The sequence below is a fragment of the Aureobasidium pullulans genome (assembly GCF_000721785.1).
Source record: "Aureobasidium pullulans EXF-150 unplaced genomic scaffold scaffold_12, whole genome shotgun sequence".
In the NCBI taxonomy this organism is placed as follows: Eukaryota; Fungi; Ascomycota; class Dothideomycetes; order Dothideales; family Saccotheciaceae; genus Aureobasidium; species Aureobasidium pullulans.
The window spans coordinates 638456-656520 of record NW_021941032.1 but is presented as its reverse complement, the minus strand read 5'-3'; the positions used below and the strand labels follow the sequence as shown (position 1 = coordinate 656520).

Here is an 18065-nt window from a genome sequence, read left to right as displayed (position 1 = left end):
AAGTTGAAGGTTGTTTCCATCAATCTCTTCTTAGCTCAGTTGGTTTAGAGCGTCTGACTGTAATTGTTTGAATTGTCATCAGAAGGTCCTTTGTTCGACTCAGAGAGAGGAGATTTTCTTTTTGCCACGTTTGCCCTCCACCTCTTTCTCACCACAACGTCTTTGCTTTTCTCGTATTGTTCATTATTCTGTTTGAAGAGGTTTGCAATATCTCTTTTGCGCTTTTTGTTGCATGGTCAGAGTACATATCAATTCATGATTTTGGTTGTCTGGTTGTGTGGTTAGAAGAATTTCGCTTAGTTGTCACTCTGCTTGACGATGATGTGGGATTTTTCTGATTCGTGTTCATTTAGTTCTCTGTCTAAGTGCTTCTGATATGGAAAGCAATTTGGGTCTCGCCTTTCCATTGGCCATCTTTCTTGATCGTCCTCGTGGGTCTGTTCCTCCATGACCGATTTCAGCTTCCATTCGAAAGCAATCGATATCTGTGATAAGCCGTTCGCTCTGTCTATGGCGAGTTCGCTTTTTGCTCATTCTGTATTCCCATCCTTGCGCATCTTTATCCTCAGGGTTCTTGTTCACTGTGGGAAGAACCTCAATTCGTAATCCTCCCAGAGTCCATTTTCGAGCTCCATTGGTCCCGTCTGCAACTCATGCCCATGATCTTGTAGTATGTCGTCTGGAGTGAGGAATTCGACTGGATGAGGGAAACCTGTTGTCGGATCAAAGGCGAGAGGCTTGGTCAGGTTAATGAGCTTGAGACGTTTTAGGTGAGGCAGTTGACCCTTCAGGCGCGCAGCGAACGATGTCCACATTGTCGAAGATGGAGATAGCATGCCCATATGACGGAGTGTGAAACTTTGCAGCGTTCCCGACTGGCGCAATACGAACCGCGCTATGGCATCTCCATCGCTATTGCACCTTAGACTGCAAGCTCGAAGACTTTTTAAAGAAGTCTTTTCCAGCAAACTTTGCAGTGGAGAGGCCGTGAAGCGATCATATTGATAGTCAACCACACCAAGACTTTCCAGCTTTGGTGCGCAAGCCACAATGGATATTAGGAAGTCTGGAGAGCAAAGACTCTCCCGAAGGTGCTTCAAGTTGCGGAAGATCGATGTCGTAGGAAGAGTCCAGCCTTGACTGCCTGAGCTGTACATACTGTCAAGGACTGCCAGAGATTCTAGCGCGCGATCGACATCATGAACAGGCTTGAGAATGTCCCATAAGTCAAATCTTATGTAGTCCCAATATAATCTGTGTGAGAAACCTGTTCTCGTGGCAGGTGACGAGAAGATGTCTCGATAAAAGTGGTTTCTCTTCTCGATCAATCCACAAGCAATCCTGTTCTTCTCGGCCAGTGGTGCCCATTGCTCTATAATCTCGGGCTCGAAGTCGATGATGAGACTTCTTAATTTTGGACATTTCTGGAATGCGAGAGCGATACACTCCAGCATGAGCTTCTCCGTGGACCTTTTCGCTTGGGCGCGAGCCTGAATTTGGTATGACTTCCATTGTTCCCTTGATTAGTTAGTGGTGTGTGTGTTGCATATTCAGAAGACTCCTTACAGATTCTTTTCCCGACGCAAGATCCTTTCCGATCGAGCATCAATGTCCCCAGTCGTAATAGCTCTCGCTTCCACGGAACCTTGGTTGCCTGTTGACGCCGGACTAGGAGCTGCGAAGACAAGGGCCCAATGATCGTATCTCGGGCACTGCTTCAGACGACAGACATCGATAACCAGGGTGGTCACCTGCTGGCTAAGCTCCGGGTGGTTGACGATGTCCCGGACCTCCTGAAAGCTGTCCGGGTGATTGAGAAGAAAGATGCGCGGCAGAAGATAGCGGGAAGCGGCAGCAGCATAGTCCGTCGAGGTGAGTCTAAAAGACTTGAGATCTCTGGGCGTGAGATAACTGCAGACGCGTTGCTTGAGTTCGGGTGGTAGGGTGTCCATGTTGGCGCTGTGATGTATGCCGGAGGATAGACGTGCTTGTCGTAGATGATGGTATGTTGGTAGACGTGCAGAGGTTGAAGGATGTCGCGAAGAAGTGGAAGTGTGTTGGGAAGAGGTAAGAGTCTGTGAAGAAGAAGAAGTGGGAGTGTGTCGACAGAGGTTGAAGTGAGCTGAAAACAGGTTCAAGTGTCGGAGACGGAAGGTATCAAGTGTCGATAATGAAGAGGCGAAGGCACACCGCGTTGCGGTGAAGTAGACTTGCAACTGTGAAAGTAGTTCTGAAGTTGTCGTGATGATGTTGAAGGAAGTCAGAGGCGGGAGCCTGAGGATGAGTGAATTATCAAAGCGGCGCGCAGTTTGCTGAGCGTGTTGAAGAAAGAAGTGGAAGCTGTAGGAAGGTCGCGAGGTGATTTGCTTGTTGGTGGACAGATGAAGGTGAAGGTGAAGGCGATAGTGAAAGTGGAACTTGGCAAGTTCGTAGCTTCTTCAATTGTAGCTTGAGGCTCCGACGTTCTGCGAGTGAAGCAAATTTGAATCATCTGGAAGCTGAGGAGGGAGCGCCGCTTCATCGAGTGAACGCAACTTCTGTCACCAGTCACGATTTCGAGGACTTTGCTGTCGGGTTCCATACCTTTCCGCTTACTCTACGGAAAGAACCTCGATTACCTTGGTGGCCGACCTGTGATAGCCATTTCGATCGCCAAACTACTTTCTGCTTTTGTGAGAAGGTCATAAACATTTTACATTTTGTTGCCCGCCATCATTTCTTCCATGAGGCCAATCTCTATACTACATACCTAGCGCTCGTAACTTCTCTAAAGCGGCAGCTTCTTGTGCTTCCACTGTCTGCCACCAGAACCGTACATCGCAGCACCCTGTCCAGAGCCCTTGATTCTGTACTCGTGAATGCAAAGACCTTCCAGACCTACAGGTCCTCTAGCGTGAACCTTGTTCGTGCTGATGCCGACCTCGGTGCCAAAGCCAAAGCGCATACCATCTGACATTCTAGTACTGCAGTTCCAGAACTTGCAAGCACTGTCGACGCCATTGCAGAAGCGATCGGCGGTTTCTTCTGAGGATGTGAGGATGGCGTCTGTGTGGTGAGAGCCGTGCATGTTGATGTGCTCGACAGCGGCGTCGACGGCATCTAGCGGGTTCTCTGTTCTAGGAATGGTCTTGATGGCGAGGATGAGATCGAGGAACTCGGTATCGAAGTCGGTCTCGCCGGCTTCTTGCAGCATGGCGGCTTCGTGCTTGTCCAGCGTTTCCGAGAGTCCTGCTTTCGAGGCGGGATCGCAACGCAATGATACACCCTTTGCGAGCAGAGCTGATGCTACACCGGGCAGAATAGTCTTCAAAGCGTCCTCGTTGACGAGTAGCGATTCGAGAGAGTTGCAAGCTGCCGGGTAATCTGTCTTTGAGTCCACAATGACGCTGGCAGCCATCTCGGGCTCAGCATCAGGGTGAATGTAGTAGTGGCACAAACCATCAGCGTGACCAAGAACGGGCATGTGAGCCTCACGTTGACAGTGGCGGACGAGTTCGTTGGATCCACGAGGAATGACGAGATCGATGTACTGGCTGAGTTGAAGGAGGGGATCCACGGCATCTCTGGTGGTCACAAGTTGGATCGAGTCGTTGGGAACCTTCGTGCTCTCGAGTGCCTTGGAGATGACTGTGGAGATGATCTTGAATGATTCTGTCGACTCCTTGCCGCCTTTTTATGCTGTTAGCTTCGAACTTACAGACCTTCTTCGACAACGGTACGAACCCTTCAGAATAGCAGCGTTCGCTGACTTGATAGCCAAAGAAGCGATGTTTGCAATAACCTCAGGACGAGCCTCGAAGATGATCAACAAAACACCAATAGGACATGATTGCCGTTGCAAAATAAGTCCATCATCCAACTCTGTCCTCATATCCACCTTTCCAACTAAACAAAAAAAATCAGCAACTGGTCCCAAAAACCCGTCTTCAGATTCACAAGAATCGCAATTCTCATCAAAACCTGCATTTGCTCAGAACATACCAGGATCATCCAACCCCATCACATCCAAAATCCCCTTCAACATATCCTCAAATTTACCCGGCCTCGACAAATCCAACCTCTTCAAAATACTCTGACTCAATTCTCCGTCTTCCGCACTCTTGGTCGCGATTTCCAAATCCCTAGCATTGGCCGCCAAGATGTCTGATTTGGATGCAGAGAGAGCATCGTGAATGGATTGTAAAGCGAAGTTTCTGTCAGAGGTGCTGAGGATGGCGAGGGTGCGGGAGGAGAGTTTTGCTGCTTTGGCCGCTGAGGCCGGGGAGCCGTTTGTGAGGGACATTGTTGAGAAATTTGCCCTTAGGTTTATTGGTAAGGGGAGATATATTTTTGGTTGTTTCGAGCTGAGATCTTAGAGGGCTTGGTTGTCGAGTCACAGGTTTGCCAAGCATCTTGACTTTCGCTTTGTGTGGTTTTACGGGAAGCTTGACAGAAGTCTTGACATGTGGCCATGATATATGTCATAATATATGCATCAATGAGTTGCCAAAGGAATTGATGTTCGACTTGAATGGCTAAGGTGGACTTGACTAGTAATCAATAGATGTGATGGTGTCTGGTATGTGGGGATTGAACTGTGGTATTGGAAAAATCTCATAGCTTCATTACTGCGGTCGAACACTGTTTGGTTGACCTTCTTACTCTCCACTCCATGCTCTCGCTCTAGTCTCAAAGCCTCCATTGACCCAAGGATTACTTTTGCCAACCGTAGGTGTAAACACGCCTCTTTGGTCAACAGGACTAGAGATGGAGTTACTACTCTCCGACCTCGACATATCATCGCTCGGCCGTGATGAAGTAGTCTCGCTATCCTCGGTGACAAGCCTTACACCGGCATATTTGCGCTTTATAGCTTCTTCTCTTCTTTCTTTCTCGCCGCGTATGCCCTCGTTCTTTCTACGTTCGAGTTCGGCGACTAGGTTTTTGAAGTAGACTTCTGCGGCTACGGTCTGGCTGTATGCGAGGGGTGTCCAGTCGTAGGCGTTCTTGGCTGACGGGTCGGCACCGGCGGAGAGGAGGATACGGAGGGCTTTTAGGGAGCCCGAGGCGGAGGCGTGGTGGAGGGGTGTGTCGCCGTGGTTGTCGCGGCCGTCGGCAGGGGCGGGGTACTCGGGGTGGGATAATAGCAGGGATACTAGCGGTGTAGAGGCAGGGTTTAGGCATGCTAGAGCTAGCTGGAGATGAGAGTCAGCATGAGGTTCACTCATTGAGTAGAGACAAGCATGACATACCGCATCCAGGCCTGACTTGTTGGTGACGGGGATAGAGCGTGGGAAGCGGGCGGCTAGCAGAATGCCCACATCGACATTGCCGTGTCGCGCAGCCACCATCAACGGTGTATCCCAGTCGGTGTTGCGCGAGATCCCGGCGTCTTCATGTCCAGCGTCCACAAGGAGTTCCTACAATCACACAAAAGGTATTGGTCCATGCTCGTGTCACTGACAGTTTGGAAGCGCCGTTGGATGCGCCGGGTATAAGAAGTTCCTCACCACTATCTCTTCGAAGCCAGCTTGGGCTGCGAGGTGCAGACTCGTGTTGCTCTTGTCTTTGAAGTCCGGGTTCTGTAATATGCCAGGGTTGGAGCGTATGATGCGTTTGACCAGCAAAGCATCGGATAAGAGTATCGCCCTGCGTAGTCGACTTGATGCGTCTATCATCTTATTCCTGCGACTGCCGCTCAAACCATGGCGTCAAGATGTCCAACTGCCCGAGCCGGCATGTATTAGTTATGCTGGGTAAAACAAGCAGATAGGATGCTATGTCGCTAAGTGAGCGATCGATGTTGTCTTTGACTTTTGGCTTGTCTCGCGGCTCGCAGCCACAGCGACACGAGAAAACAAAGCGCGTCATCCTTCATCCTTCGGGTCCACCTCCATCACGTGCAATGCTTCTTCATTTCACCCATCACTCTGTGCATTTGACCATTTCACTTCTCAATACCATATACTGTAGAGAAACGTTGATAGCGTGCAGTAACGTCTATGAGCTTGGTAAGTTCAATCACAGTAAGATGGATTCTTCATTGACGTGGCTATATATACATAATCCGTTTCTCCGTGCACATAAACTACTAATACAAAATCGATTTCAATCGCTCTATTCAGAAACGGACTTCTCACGGGCAGGAGCTTCTGCAGCAGCTGCCTTTTCCTCGTCGGCTTGTTCAACCGACTTGGGCTTGGCAGTGTACTTTTCGAGCTCGTTCATTTCCTCTTCCGTGTCGTTGTACTTGCTGTAGATGACCCAGAAAAGGACACCGGCGACGAAGCAGGCAATGCAGAGACCGACGTACATCCAGAGGAGCTTAGGGTCGACTGCGGTGGGTGAAAGCGCGATTCCGAGGGCGGAACCAAATGCGCTGGTAAGGAGGAAAAGACTCATAATGAACGATTTCATGGAAGCAGGTGCCCTGTATGGTTGTTAGCATTTTCATGACCTTGATAACTAGGTAGGGATGTTAATACTTAGTAAAGGCGTATTCTAGACCAGTGATAGAGGCGAAGATCTCCGAGAGACCAATCAAGAGGTAGGCGGGAGCCTGAATGGCGACATGGACGTTGTTAGGGGCGTAGGTTCCATCGGGCAACAGGCCAGCTTCGCAAGCTCCGGGGGCGTCGTAACAGGGTCCAGTCTTGTAGATAAGCTTCTGCACACCAGCAGCGTAGGCCATAGCACCGGCGCCGAACATGAAGCCTAGGGTGATACGAGTGATAGGCTTCATCTGGAATCCGAGTTTACCAAGAGCAGGGTAGAACAAGTAGTCGATAATGGGGATGAAGATGATGATGGTGATGGGATCCCAATTCTGCATCAGATCGTTAGGGATACCATGCAGTTGCATCTGTCCAGCTTGAGAGATGAAGTTGTTAAGCATCTGTGAGTAAACAACCCAGTAGATAGGGAAAAAGCAGAACACCTTGCAGGCAACAAGAGCGCGCCTGACTTCTTCGACAAAGATGCCATCCCACTTCAAGTTGTACTTTTTGCCACCAACGAACTCCTCCTGGTACTCAGGTTTGGCGGCGTTCCAGTTGCCCTTGTTCATCAAGGTAATCCACGCGATCTTGCAAGCATTAGGGATGACTGATCCAGCTGGTGCACGGACCTTGTACTTGGATTTTCCAGCAACAAGAACAGCGAATCCGACCAAGAACATCAAGAAGGGGAGCAAATAAGCAGGCCAGAATCCAATGTTGGCCTCGAGCTCAGTAGTGGCAATAGACGATAGAGAACCGACATTGATCATCATGTAAAAGATCGAGTAGATTCTCTGGATTGTCTTTCCAGGGTCGACAATCACTCGCTCTCCGGATTTCAGCGTCTTGACAAACTGGCTGGTATTTTGGTATTGTTCGGCAATCAATGGCGAGACATTAGACTTAATACCACCAGTACCAAGTCCGATGATGATCATGGCGGTAATGAGGCCACCCAAAGAAGCGCCGTTCTCAATGGCGACAGGGAGCGATGTCAGGAACAGAATCAGGTTGCCTAGGATATAGATGAGGGCCGAGTAGAAGATAGTCCAGTACTTTCCAAGGTACTGGTCACTAACGACGGCACCAGCAATGGGTGTGACATAGCACCAAAATTGAAAAAAGTCTGTTAAGCCGGTAGCTCCTGTCTGTCCTAGGCCTATAGCTCCAGGTACTCTGCCCCCGTAGCTATTCTCGATGTAGTTTTGGAAGGGACCAGATAGACCGTAGTAGGTAAAGCGTTCGCAGAGTTCGATGATACAGATGATAAAGGCAGCCCAGGGAAGCTTATCGGAAACCTTTCGTAGTGTGCGTCTTTCTTCTTCGGTAGGCTCTTCGCCATCGGGGCTGAGGCTTGCGATTTCTCCTAGGTCCTCGTGGGGGTATTCGGGCTTAAATGGTTCGATACCACCAGCCATGTCCTTGTGCTCCTTGGTACGAGGTGCAACAGCAGTTGCGTGGAATCTTGAAGTATTGTCAGCAAGTGTCCATAATCCGATCTCCCAGGCTGTTGAGGTATCTCGGTGAACTAGACGTCAAAAGACAAGATGGTCTCTGAAGCAGGCACAGTGTCCAGAGAGAGCGTGAGTGGCTGCTTGGTCTCAGTAGACACGCGCTTAACAGTCAAAATCACCTTGCATTTTGATGGCTAGTTCGATGGCCTCTCTACGGTCAGGGATTTCGAGTCTGGTGCGATTTCTCCCCTTCCACCCGAGGTACCACTTGTGACACGACCCTCCAATGCTTGCATTAATGATCAAGAGAAACGTACTCAGCTGCAGGTGTTTCGTGATCCATGATTAGGATATCCGAATGTCAAGCAAATACAAGCAAAGAGGCGTCGGGCTAAGAAACGATAAAGAGCTACGAGGCGCGATGGGGGCGCTCACGTCCTTAATGAATACTTACAGCAGCGCTAAGACAAAAAATGCAACCCAGTGAGTAACCCTTTGATGACGGGTGTCTTTTGCACATCAATGCCCGTTAACGTGGTCCACCTACCTCCCTGACCGGGCCGGACGACGAACAGATTAGAATCCCGAGGGTTAGTCCATCTCTCGAACGGAGCCTATTGCAGTCTGTACTCGGTCGCGCTGGGGTAGGCAGAGGAACACGACCAATGGAGAGCCGGGAGTCGCGGTTAGCGGTGCGAGGGTCAGTTTCGCAGACGTAAAAGTTTCCCTCTCAGACACGAGCGACTACGTTCTGGAAAGTAAAATTGGTCCACACAACCGCATTGTCACGATTCCTGCCGACTCCCGTGAAGGTCCCGAAGGCAATTTTGTAGGCATCGGTGCTGGCCGACAACGTTTCGACACGCGAGACCTGGCGAGACGTTCGTAGAGATCCATTTATGATCGACTGTGCTCGGTAAAGTTGTCACTGGATTTCTTGCTTCTTCGACTTTCCGTTCAGCCTGTTCGGTTAGTATCACCAGCAAAGTTGCAACAATAAAATGTAACCTTTGAGGTCATCAAGTCATCGACAGCAAGACGTCGTCGAAAAGTCAGCCCTATGGTGTGTGCCAAGTCTTTGACCCAAGTCTTTTTGTATATTGGCAAATTGGCTAAGGCGAGCCATTACTAGAGAAAAATGCACCGTTTAGCAAGTCCACTCGAGCGCACCTCTTTCGAAGCGAGAAGAGGCCGTGGCTCGGAGCAGCGATGCCATAAATGCCTCTATCATGACTGCCGGATTGCGGCGAGCGTTGCCACCGTCGACGGTAAAGAGTGGTTGACACATCTGCCTACAGCTCCCTGTTTCAAGGGTCTAGGATGATAGGTGTCAAGGATTCGCAGTGAACAATCGCACAATGCACATCTCTAACGACGTAAGTTCATGAAAATCGATTACTGAAGTACAACAACTTTCTTGGTGGTTGTTAGAATTCCAAAAGTGCTGCTGATCAAAACCAGGCAACCCAAATTCCCCAAGGTTCTACACAACCCGTAGCAACAAGCGACTACCATGAGGGCTAATGTCCAGATCATGCGGCAATCTTAAGGACTGCTCGGCCGGGGAGTTTGCCTTGATCTAGCAACTGCAAGAAGCGATCCACGTCTTCCAGCGTTCCCTTTGTAAGTATGGGACGGACCAGGCCTCGGGCCGTGAAATCGAGAGCCTCTTCCACCTCCTTCAAAGTTCCGGTGACCGATCCAACGATATTCAGCCTCTTTAGAACTAGCGTCAGAGGTGATGCTCCAGCAATGATTGTCTCGTCTTTTGGCAGACCAACAGCTACGACGGTACCACCCGGACGGAGGAAGTTTGGAGCCGATCCGTATGCCTCCTTGGTTGCGGCGAAGACGATGACACCGTGGGCACCAAAGGTCGTGAGCTTCATCACCTCAGCGGCGACGTCCTTGCAGCTGAGGAAATCGATGTAGTGCTCAGCACCAAGCTGCTTACAGAGCTTGCCCTTGTCATCTCCACCATCAACCGCGATGATTCGCATGCCCTGTTGACTGGTTAGCGCCAACCAGAATCACACAATGGCGAGATTCTGACCATGGCTTTTGCGTATTGGACGGCGAGATGACCCAAACCACCACCTGCACCTGGCAATACAATCCATTGGCCGGGACGGACTGCACTTCGCTTACACGCAGTATAGGCCTAAGAAAGTCAGTGAATATCTTAGCGTCGAGGCTTCGAAAAGTCATACCGTCCTAAGCAAAGTCAGCATGGATCTTGAGGTGCCTGGCAAATGGCATGGAAGCGGTCATTCACAGCAACAAGACATCTCCAAGGTACAATACATCGTACGATGCGACGTAGCACCGTAAGCGATGACTGTCTAACGGAGACGCTTCTGCCTTTGCACATGACTGAATCGGAAAGAGATGACTTACACTCCACCGCAAAGGATTGGACCTGCCTCCTCGTCAGAAACGCCCTCTGGTAATCTTGTGGCATATCGAGCATCCGTCAAGCAGTATTCCTGGAAAGTGCCGGCGATTGAGAAGCCAGAATTCAGCTGTTTCGGGCATTGAAGCTCATCGGTTCCGTTTGTGCAGAACTCGCACTTCCTGCAGACGCTGGCAACCCATTTCACACCAGCACGATCTCCGACTTTCCACAGGTCCTTGACATCGTCGTGGACTGCGACAACCTCTCCGGCTCCCTCATGACCGGCAATGCCGTGAGTGTCCGGGGTCATGCGAAGTCCTTGGGTGGCCCACTCATCATAGATGAGCGACTTGTCGCTACCGCATAGGCCAGTCCAATTGATCTTGACAAGGATCTGTCCAGGAGCTGGCTCCGGAACCGAGATATCTTTGACTGGCGCTGTGGATGATTTTCCCTCCCCCTGTTTGACGGCAGCTTTTTGACTGGTAGGGAGTCCCATTGTTTCGGTTATGCAGTGCTTGGTAAGACTCGCACCTTGACCTTGTCATGCCAGACCTTATATACATCGTCGACACCTACCCCGCATCTCTCGCCCCGCATCTCTCCATTCGGTCCATGTTGCTGACCTTGGATGACCTTGGGAGGCCGGTAGTCGAAGTTGATATTATCGGGAGTCGTAATAGTGTCTTGTATGAAGGTCACGAGGGAGAGCGCGATAGACAGGGTCCTAAGGGATCGCGGGGTCGGTCGGGGTTGCGGAACGCTTGAACTCTCACCTTCTTGGCACCTCGTATCTCATGTCTGTCCGAGGCTCAGGCAGCGTCTCTTGCGACAGACTACCAAGCGCATGGGGCTTATTACACAATGCCTGTTATCTCTCCTTGCTTAGTAGATTCGGTATCCTTAGCTGTCATAAGATACGACAGTGTTGGAAGCTCAGAGAGGATCAGCTAGGAGCTCGAGGTGTTCGCGTTCTCACTGACATTCTTACGGCCTCTAGAAACTTCATGCATTTTGATAGCTGTTGGCTACATCATCACGACATCCGGTGCTTGATCCGATCGGTACACGGAGCCTCTCATGCACTTGGTGCTATACCCGAATTCCTTCTTGTAGTGCTTCGGATATGCCCAGGATCGACTCCGGCACCCAATGACGACCATGGCCTTCTGAACTGAGAAGGCCTTGTTATGAAGTTGTGATGTATTCGTCACTTCTGCTAACCATGATGTACGTAGCGCTCAAGACGGACTCTCGAAGGATCGATGTGATGAATTGATAAAGGGTAGATGTGTTGCTGCTCGTGCCACCCTGTCTCTCGATGCTCCATCGCCAGGTTGGCCTTCGAGCACCTTGTGACCACTTGACATTGAATTGTGCCTTCTTGAATCTGTGGAACAGTACTGTTATCAGGACACACGTTTCAAGGAGCATAGTTTCTAAGGAAGTGTGTTATGGAGCAATCGTGGCTATGGCTGTGGTTGCCTAACATGCCATCTGTTTGACGACAGGACACACAATTTGACTTTGCCATGTCTTTTTTCGAAACCATACAATCACAGCCACATGCGGGCTGCACTCGTACATTGAAAGCTCTTTCCAATAAAATGGACTGCGGTATCGTCATTGCACTATGCCAAGAGTCATGCAAGGAGAGCTCACTCAATCGTACTGCACGTCTTAGACCTAGGTTATATGACTTATAGGCAGCATGTCCTGCGCTGACTGCTCGCTGTTCCATACCTCATGCACTATTGATAGAGTTGTATACCCTTGTATAGGTAAAACAGAGACGCGTCTCCGTCGAAACTCAATTTCTGATGCGCAGCGCGCCATGTCCGACCCCGCCAGCCCCCGGCCTGCGGCGTGCCTATCTCTACTGACTCCTCGTCGTACGCACAATGAAACATAAATTCCAAGGTTTGGCAAGGGACCTTTGATGTCTCTCTTTCTTTACTCCCTGTCTTGATTGCTTCTACTGTATATAACCTGCTCTAATCTGGAGGACATCGTTGCCGTATCTGTTCCCAATCACTCTTCCACGATGTGGTCTTATCTACTGCTCAGTTTGTTTGCCGTCCAAATTCACGCGATATGGCCAATACCGTCGAGCTCGTCTATGGGAGAAGGTGCCTTGTTCTTGGACCGCAACGTCAAGTTCATCTATAATGGTGCCGCACAGGTAGCAGCGCCCCAGCCAGAGCAGATACCGTTCGAACATGACCTTAACAACTTCTCCTCGCAGTACGGAACCTACGGCCAAAAGAACGCTTCGTCGCAGAAGATAATCTCGACTGCTATCAAGACGACTACCCAGACACTGTTCGAACAGAACTTCGTCCCATGGAAATTCCATCCTCGTCACTCCGATTTCGAACCTGCGATGAATGCTTCATGCACCTATATCAAATCAATCCGTCTCGAACAGACTGATAGCGATCCGGCAAACGTAACGAAGCCTTTGGCCGGCGATATCGACGAGTCATACTCGCTGTTCATAACAAGTGAGGGCCAAGCCACCATCAGCGCGGCTTCTTCGGTTGGTATCGCTCACGGTCTGACAACCTTCACCCAATTGTTCTACAAACATTCCAGCGGATCCGTGTACACACCGTATGCTCCAGTAAATATCACAGATGCTCCAAAGTTCCAGCACCGAGGCCTTAATATGGATGTCTCTCGAACATGGTACGCGCCTGCTGATATTACTCGAATGATTGATGCCCTGGCATACAATAAGTTCAACCGTCTGCATCTTCATGTCACGGATGCCCAGTCTTGGCCACTTGAGATTCCAGCACTGCCTCTTCTTGCCGAAAAGGGCTCATACCGGGAAGGATTGACATACAGTCCGTCGACGATGGCACACATTCAGGACTATGGTGCCTCTCGAGGTGTCGAAGTGATCCTCGAGATTGATATGCCAGGCCACACTTCATCCATTGCCTACTCTTATCCAGAATTGATTGCTGCTTTCAACGAGAAAGACTGGTCGACATACGCTGCTGAGCCGCCATCTGGAACCTTGAAGTTGAACTCCTCAGCTGTGACCGATTTTCTGGACACACTTTTCGACGATCTGCTGCCTCGAGTTCTGCCATACTCTTCGTACTTCCATACCGGCGGTGATGAAGTCAATGTCAATGCCTACAACCTAGATGATACGGTGAGATCGAATGACACTGCGATCCTCCAGCCATTGATGCAGGCCTTTGTCGATAGAGCTCACGACAAGGTGCGAGCTGCTGGACTCACACCCATCGCGTGGGAAGAAATGCTCTTGACCTGGAACTTGACACTGGGACCTGACGTTATTGTTCAGACCTGGCAGAGCGACGAAGCTGTTGCACAGACCGTCAGCAAAGGTCACAAAGCGCTTGTTGGCAACTACAATTACTGGGTAAGTATCTCCAGCTTCAAGAGACGCTAAAGCCTCAAGCTAACCGACGATTGTTAGTATCTGGACTGTGGTCATGGTCAGTGGCTTGACTTTTACCCAGAGGTCGCTCAGAACTACTACCCCTTTTATGACTACTGCGCGCCACTACACAATTGGAGAATGATGTATGCGTACGACCCGCTGAGTGGCGTGCCTGCAAACCTGACACACCTCGTCCTGGGTGGAGAAGTGCACATCTGGAGTGAGCAAACCGACCCTGTGAACGTTGATAGACAGGTGTGGCCACGTGCCTGTGCAGCCGCCGAGGTTCTCTGGAGCGGCGCCAAAGATGAGCAAGGACAGAATCGCAGTCAGATCACGGCAAGTCCAAGATTGAGCGAGATGCGGGAGCGTTTGGTTGCGAGAGGTGTTGGCGCCGAGCCCATTCAGATGCCTTTTTGTACTCAGAATGGCACCCAATGCGCTCTGTGATTTGTTCGGTCGGATACCATAAATATGGTAGAGGTGAGGGGTAGTCTTCCCGTTCGCTAAAGTTTGTCACTCAAGCCGTAGTAGAAATGCACAATATTTTCCAGCCGCAGAGCTAGACCTTGAGAAAGAAAGTTGTGAAGTACTTTTGTTTGGATTCTGCAACAAATGCCCAGAAGAATTGTGTATTAGGAAGGATCAAACACTAGATGCTGCTGCCAGCAGAAGAACAGATCTGACAAACTTCCGTGATAGGAAGGAAGAATAGTTCGCCCTGCGATAGAGTGCGTGACGCAAGGAAAGAGCGACGTTCGATCTGCTAGGCCTAATTCGGTAGATCTTGCGACTCCAGGCCGCTCGGAAACTTTGTCGCCCGAGTCCACCAAAGACATCACTTTTGTATATCCTTCTGACCTTCTCGAGTACGTCGCCTATTATCGTATAAATACGTCCTATATCCCTTCGAATTACCCCGCGAAAAATAATATCAACAAGGCGAAACCCAATTGCGTCGAGTGCAATCGGTAGCAAATATGGCCGTAACTCGGCTCGACGCATCTTCTGACCACAGCTCGATCCTGATTGGCCTGGGCGGTCTTATACTTGTATTGCTTGTCGGACATATCTTTTCTAGAATTCAGGAGGAACGCAAGATTCGATCCCTTGGAGCTCATGCTCCTACTGTCAACTCATGGATACCCTTTGGTGTTGGGTTCATAGCCAGAACTCTCATTGACCAACGAAACCATGCCATGCTCGATGGATGGAAACGCATCTTCGCCAACAGTTCTGGCACCCATCCGTACACCCGTGAGATAAGAACCATAGGAATGAGAATCGTCTTGACGGCCGATGAGGAAAACATCAAGGCCATTCTTGCCACGCAATTCAATGATTACGGCAAGGGTACACAGTTCAACTACGAATGGCATGACTTTTTGGGAGATAGTAAGAAGCCCTGTTGTGGCACGGCAATGCTTGACTTACTGACGCATGACAGGTATCTTCACCACCGATGGCGAGAAATGGCATGCGTCGCGTCAACTCATCCGACCTCAATTTATCAAGGATCGCGTCTCTGACCTCGCAGTTTTCGAGAAACACTTGGACGTCCTTCTACCCATGCTCGGCGGCTCACAAGCTGGCCAGACTGTGGATGCCATGGATCTGTTCTTCAAGTTCACCCTGGACGCCAGCACTGCTTTCTTGCTGGGTCACAGCGTAAACAGCTTGGAAAACCCTCAGGACCGTTTCGCCGATGCTTTCGCCGTTGTCCAAAGTGTACAGTCTGTGATTGCTCGTTCCGGACCACTCAACCGATTCGTACCACGCAAGGCATTCTACGCTTCCCTTAAGATCATGGAAGAGTTCATGCAGCCTTTCATCGAACAGACTCTCCAATTCACACCGGAAGAGCTCGAGAAGAAGTCCAAGTCAGACGAAGGCTATAACTTTTTGTACGCGCTTGCTAGCTTCACGCGTGATCGCACTGTCTTGAGAGACCAATTGGCCGCTGTTCTGCTTGCTGGACGTGATACTACGGCATGCACCCTTTCTTGGATGTTCTCGGAGATCTCCAGAAGGCCGGACATTGTCGCCAAGCTCAGACGTGAGATTGAGGAACATGTCGGTATGGAAAACAAGCCTACCTACGCCAACTTGAAGAGCATGCGTTACCTTCAGCATGTTATCAACGAGACCCTGAGACTCTACCCTATTGTGCCTTTCAATGTCAGAGTCGCCTTGAAGGACACGACTTTACCGCGTGGCGGTGGTCCAGACGGCACCCAGCCGATCGGTATTCCTGGTAAGAAGTTCGCTCGTATTGCTCCAGGATCCATCGCTAACGCCTATATGCAGCCAACACGCCCATCGCATACTCGACTCTGTACCTGCAACGCCGTGAAGACATCTACCCGCCCACCTCTGAGAAATTCCCTCACTACCTCAGCTTTGAACCTGATCGATGGGATGGTTGGAACCCGAAGATGTGGACCTGTGAGTACTCAATTTTGTGATATCAAACAGACTCATGCTGATGATCATTGCAGACATTCCCTTCAACGGTGGACCACGTATCTGTATCGGTAAGTTGTCTTCGACATGATCACCATGCTCGAGTTAACACAATTCCCAGGCCAACAATTCGCTTTGACTGAAGTGGGATACACTGTCGTCCGCATCTTGCAAACCTATTCACGAATCGAATGCAAGATGACCGAGCTTCCCAAGCTGAAGACGGACATTGTGCTCCAGCCCTCTGACCCGCTCAACTTGGTTTTCCACCGAGACTAGAAGCCTCCGTCTAAGGCAACTCTGTCGTATCTTTCGAGATGCACCGATTCATGCTTGAGTCCTGTATTGGATAAGCCGAGCAATACTGTTCACGAACTTGAGAAGCCGAGCGAACCCATCACTGGTATTCCGTACGGTTCCAATATCTGGTTGATTGGTGGTCAAAGTCAGACCGGCGGAAGTGGGGAAAGGTCAATCGATGCTTGCGATGTTATCCGGCGTAATTCCAACGAGTCGATTTAGGGTCAGTATCTCGGTGACGAAATTGATAACGATCATTCTCTATACCTAACCAATGCATGAATTTATTGTTCTTCCAATCCCCGCACTACAGTCTGGGCGTGTCCGAGATGCAAGGTATGCTTATCCAGTACAGCCAATTTCCCTTCAAGACCCGGGTGAGCCTTCTCCTCTCCCAATCGGGAGTTTCACGACATTATTCCCACCATTTTCTTCACACTACCATCGATCTTCCAGATCCCTTTCGTTCGAACTTGGCCCGATTCCCCGGGTCACACCAATCCACCGATCCCACGTTTTGATCGATTGGTCTCTTCCCCAGGGGGCGCGCTGCTGCACCGTGTCACAAACGGCAGTGGCGAAGAAGATGTGTGTTCATCTGCATTTGTTTCCTGCACCCCGCATACACGCCTTGGAAGATGTGCATGCAGAATATCTCCATGTTTTTCTCTCCAACACGTCTGCCCACCGTTGCGCGTTCTGCCTACGGGTGTGTCTGTTTTTAAAACGTAGGTGCTTTGCATGGGGCTTTTACTATCCACTGATCATATACAGCAGCGAACGACGACAATAAATCAAGCCTACATGACTACGTGGAACAAACACGCATTGTAGGTTACAAGGTAAACATGACAGACGCGATTGGAGAAAAAATCAATTCGATGGCCAGATGGCTGGGAAGTGTTTAGGAAGTACGGTCCGATGGACCGGAGATACTGCGATACCTGGGATACATGCAAGCCAGCCAGCCACTGATGAACCACAGAGCCAAAGTTTCCAAAGAAGTTAGACGTGTTAAGGGGGTTGTTGTTACACTATTGCACTGTTGCACAAAGAATTGAAGGGGGAGGGAAGAATGCAAATATCCGATCTTTTGGTCTTTTGCAGCTGTATCTAGCCGTGTGAGAGATCAGAAGAACATATCCTCACTTCCAGGAAAGCAGAAGATCTAGTATTCGGATGATTAGTGTTTGATTGGGTAGTAATAAGAACAGGTTATCGGGAAACCATCAACCCTTAACTCTTGCATGTGAGTCGCTTTACTTGCTGAATTTATCCGGTGGGAATATCACCCGTGCTTCCTTCGACTCCCATGCTATCAAAGCAGTGTGTTGCGAATCCCAAACCCGTGGTTAGAGTAAATACCGCCAATTCGGGATCTTTGCTTTCCGCATCCGTAAACATCATTGATCACTTCCTTTGCATATTTAACAGTGGTCACTGCAGTACCATGATTTCGATAACAAGGAGTGTGGGGGTGATAGTGATAGAAAAAACAACACAGCACAGTTCTTTTATCGTTAGATCTCCAGCCAGTATCAGTCAAGCATGTACAA

The 18065-nt window shown here is 49.9% G+C and overlaps 6 protein-coding genes across 6 annotated transcripts; 1 reads left to right on the top strand and 5 right to left on the bottom strand.

The window, feature by feature from the left end:
* Window positions 1–340: 340 nt before the first annotated feature.
* M438DRAFT_366578 (uncharacterized protein) lies at window positions 341–1952 on the bottom strand (the record flags this gene model as incomplete). The annotated part of the gene is made up of 2 exons (XM_029907887.1): window positions 341–1518; window positions 1567–1952. 2 exons carry the CDS (start codon window positions 1950–1952, stop codon window positions 579–581), a joined length of 1326 nt encoding a protein of 441 aa, XP_029759403.1. The 3' UTR covers window positions 341–578.
* Window positions 1953–2433: 481 nt separating this feature from the next.
* On the bottom strand, window positions 2434–4282 carry M438DRAFT_321595 (gamma-glutamyl phosphate reductase; the record flags this gene model as incomplete). The annotated part of the gene is made up of 3 exons (XM_029902924.1): window positions 2434–3669; window positions 3724–3885; window positions 3982–4282. 3 exons carry the CDS (start codon window positions 4280–4282, stop codon window positions 2768–2770), a joined length of 1365 nt encoding a protein of 454 aa, XP_029759402.1. The 3' UTR covers window positions 2434–2767.
* Window positions 4283–4484: 202 nt separating this feature from the next.
* M438DRAFT_346839 (ankyrin) lies at window positions 4485–5806 on the bottom strand. The gene is made up of 3 exons (XM_029905774.1): window positions 5490–5806; window positions 5232–5399; window positions 4485–5174 (listed from the first exon to the last, which is right to left on the bottom strand). The coding sequence occupies exons 1-3, from the start codon at window positions 5655–5657 to the stop codon at window positions 4638–4640; spliced, it is 873 nt and encodes a 290-aa protein (XP_029759401.1). The 5' UTR covers window positions 5658–5806; the 3' UTR covers window positions 4485–4637.
* Window positions 5807–6001: 195 nt separating this feature from the next.
* Window positions 6002–8331, bottom strand: M438DRAFT_366575 (peptide transport protein PTR2). Its single transcript, XM_029907886.1, has 3 exons — window positions 8248–8331; window positions 6465–7940; window positions 6002–6409 (listed from the first exon to the last, which is right to left on the bottom strand). Exons 1-3 carry the CDS (start codon window positions 8271–8273, stop codon window positions 6097–6099), a joined length of 1815 nt encoding a protein of 604 aa, XP_029759400.1. The 5' UTR covers window positions 8274–8331; the 3' UTR covers window positions 6002–6096.
* A 1108-nt stretch (window positions 8332–9439) lies between these two features.
* On the bottom strand, window positions 9440–10841 carry M438DRAFT_346836 (alcohol dehydrogenase). Its single transcript, XM_029905773.1, has 4 exons — window positions 10328–10841; window positions 10270–10273; window positions 9984–10091; window positions 9440–9933 (listed from the first exon to the last, which is right to left on the bottom strand). Exons 1-4 carry the CDS (start codon window positions 10822–10824, stop codon window positions 9463–9465), a joined length of 1080 nt encoding a protein of 359 aa, XP_029759399.1. The 5' UTR covers window positions 10825–10841; the 3' UTR covers window positions 9440–9462.
* Window positions 10842–12252: 1411 nt separating this feature from the next.
* On the top strand, window positions 12253–16806 carry M438DRAFT_398166 (putative cytochrome 52A4). The gene is made up of 8 exons (XM_029909343.1): window positions 12253–12507; window positions 12571–13725; window positions 13783–14164; window positions 14689–15141; window positions 15194–16000; window positions 16054–16191; window positions 16245–16280; window positions 16331–16806. The coding sequence occupies exons 1-8, from the start codon at window positions 12370–12372 to the stop codon at window positions 16486–16488; spliced, it is 3267 nt and encodes a 1088-aa protein (XP_029759398.1). The 5' UTR covers window positions 12253–12369; the 3' UTR covers window positions 16489–16806.
* Window positions 16807–18065: the final 1259 nt, after the last annotated feature.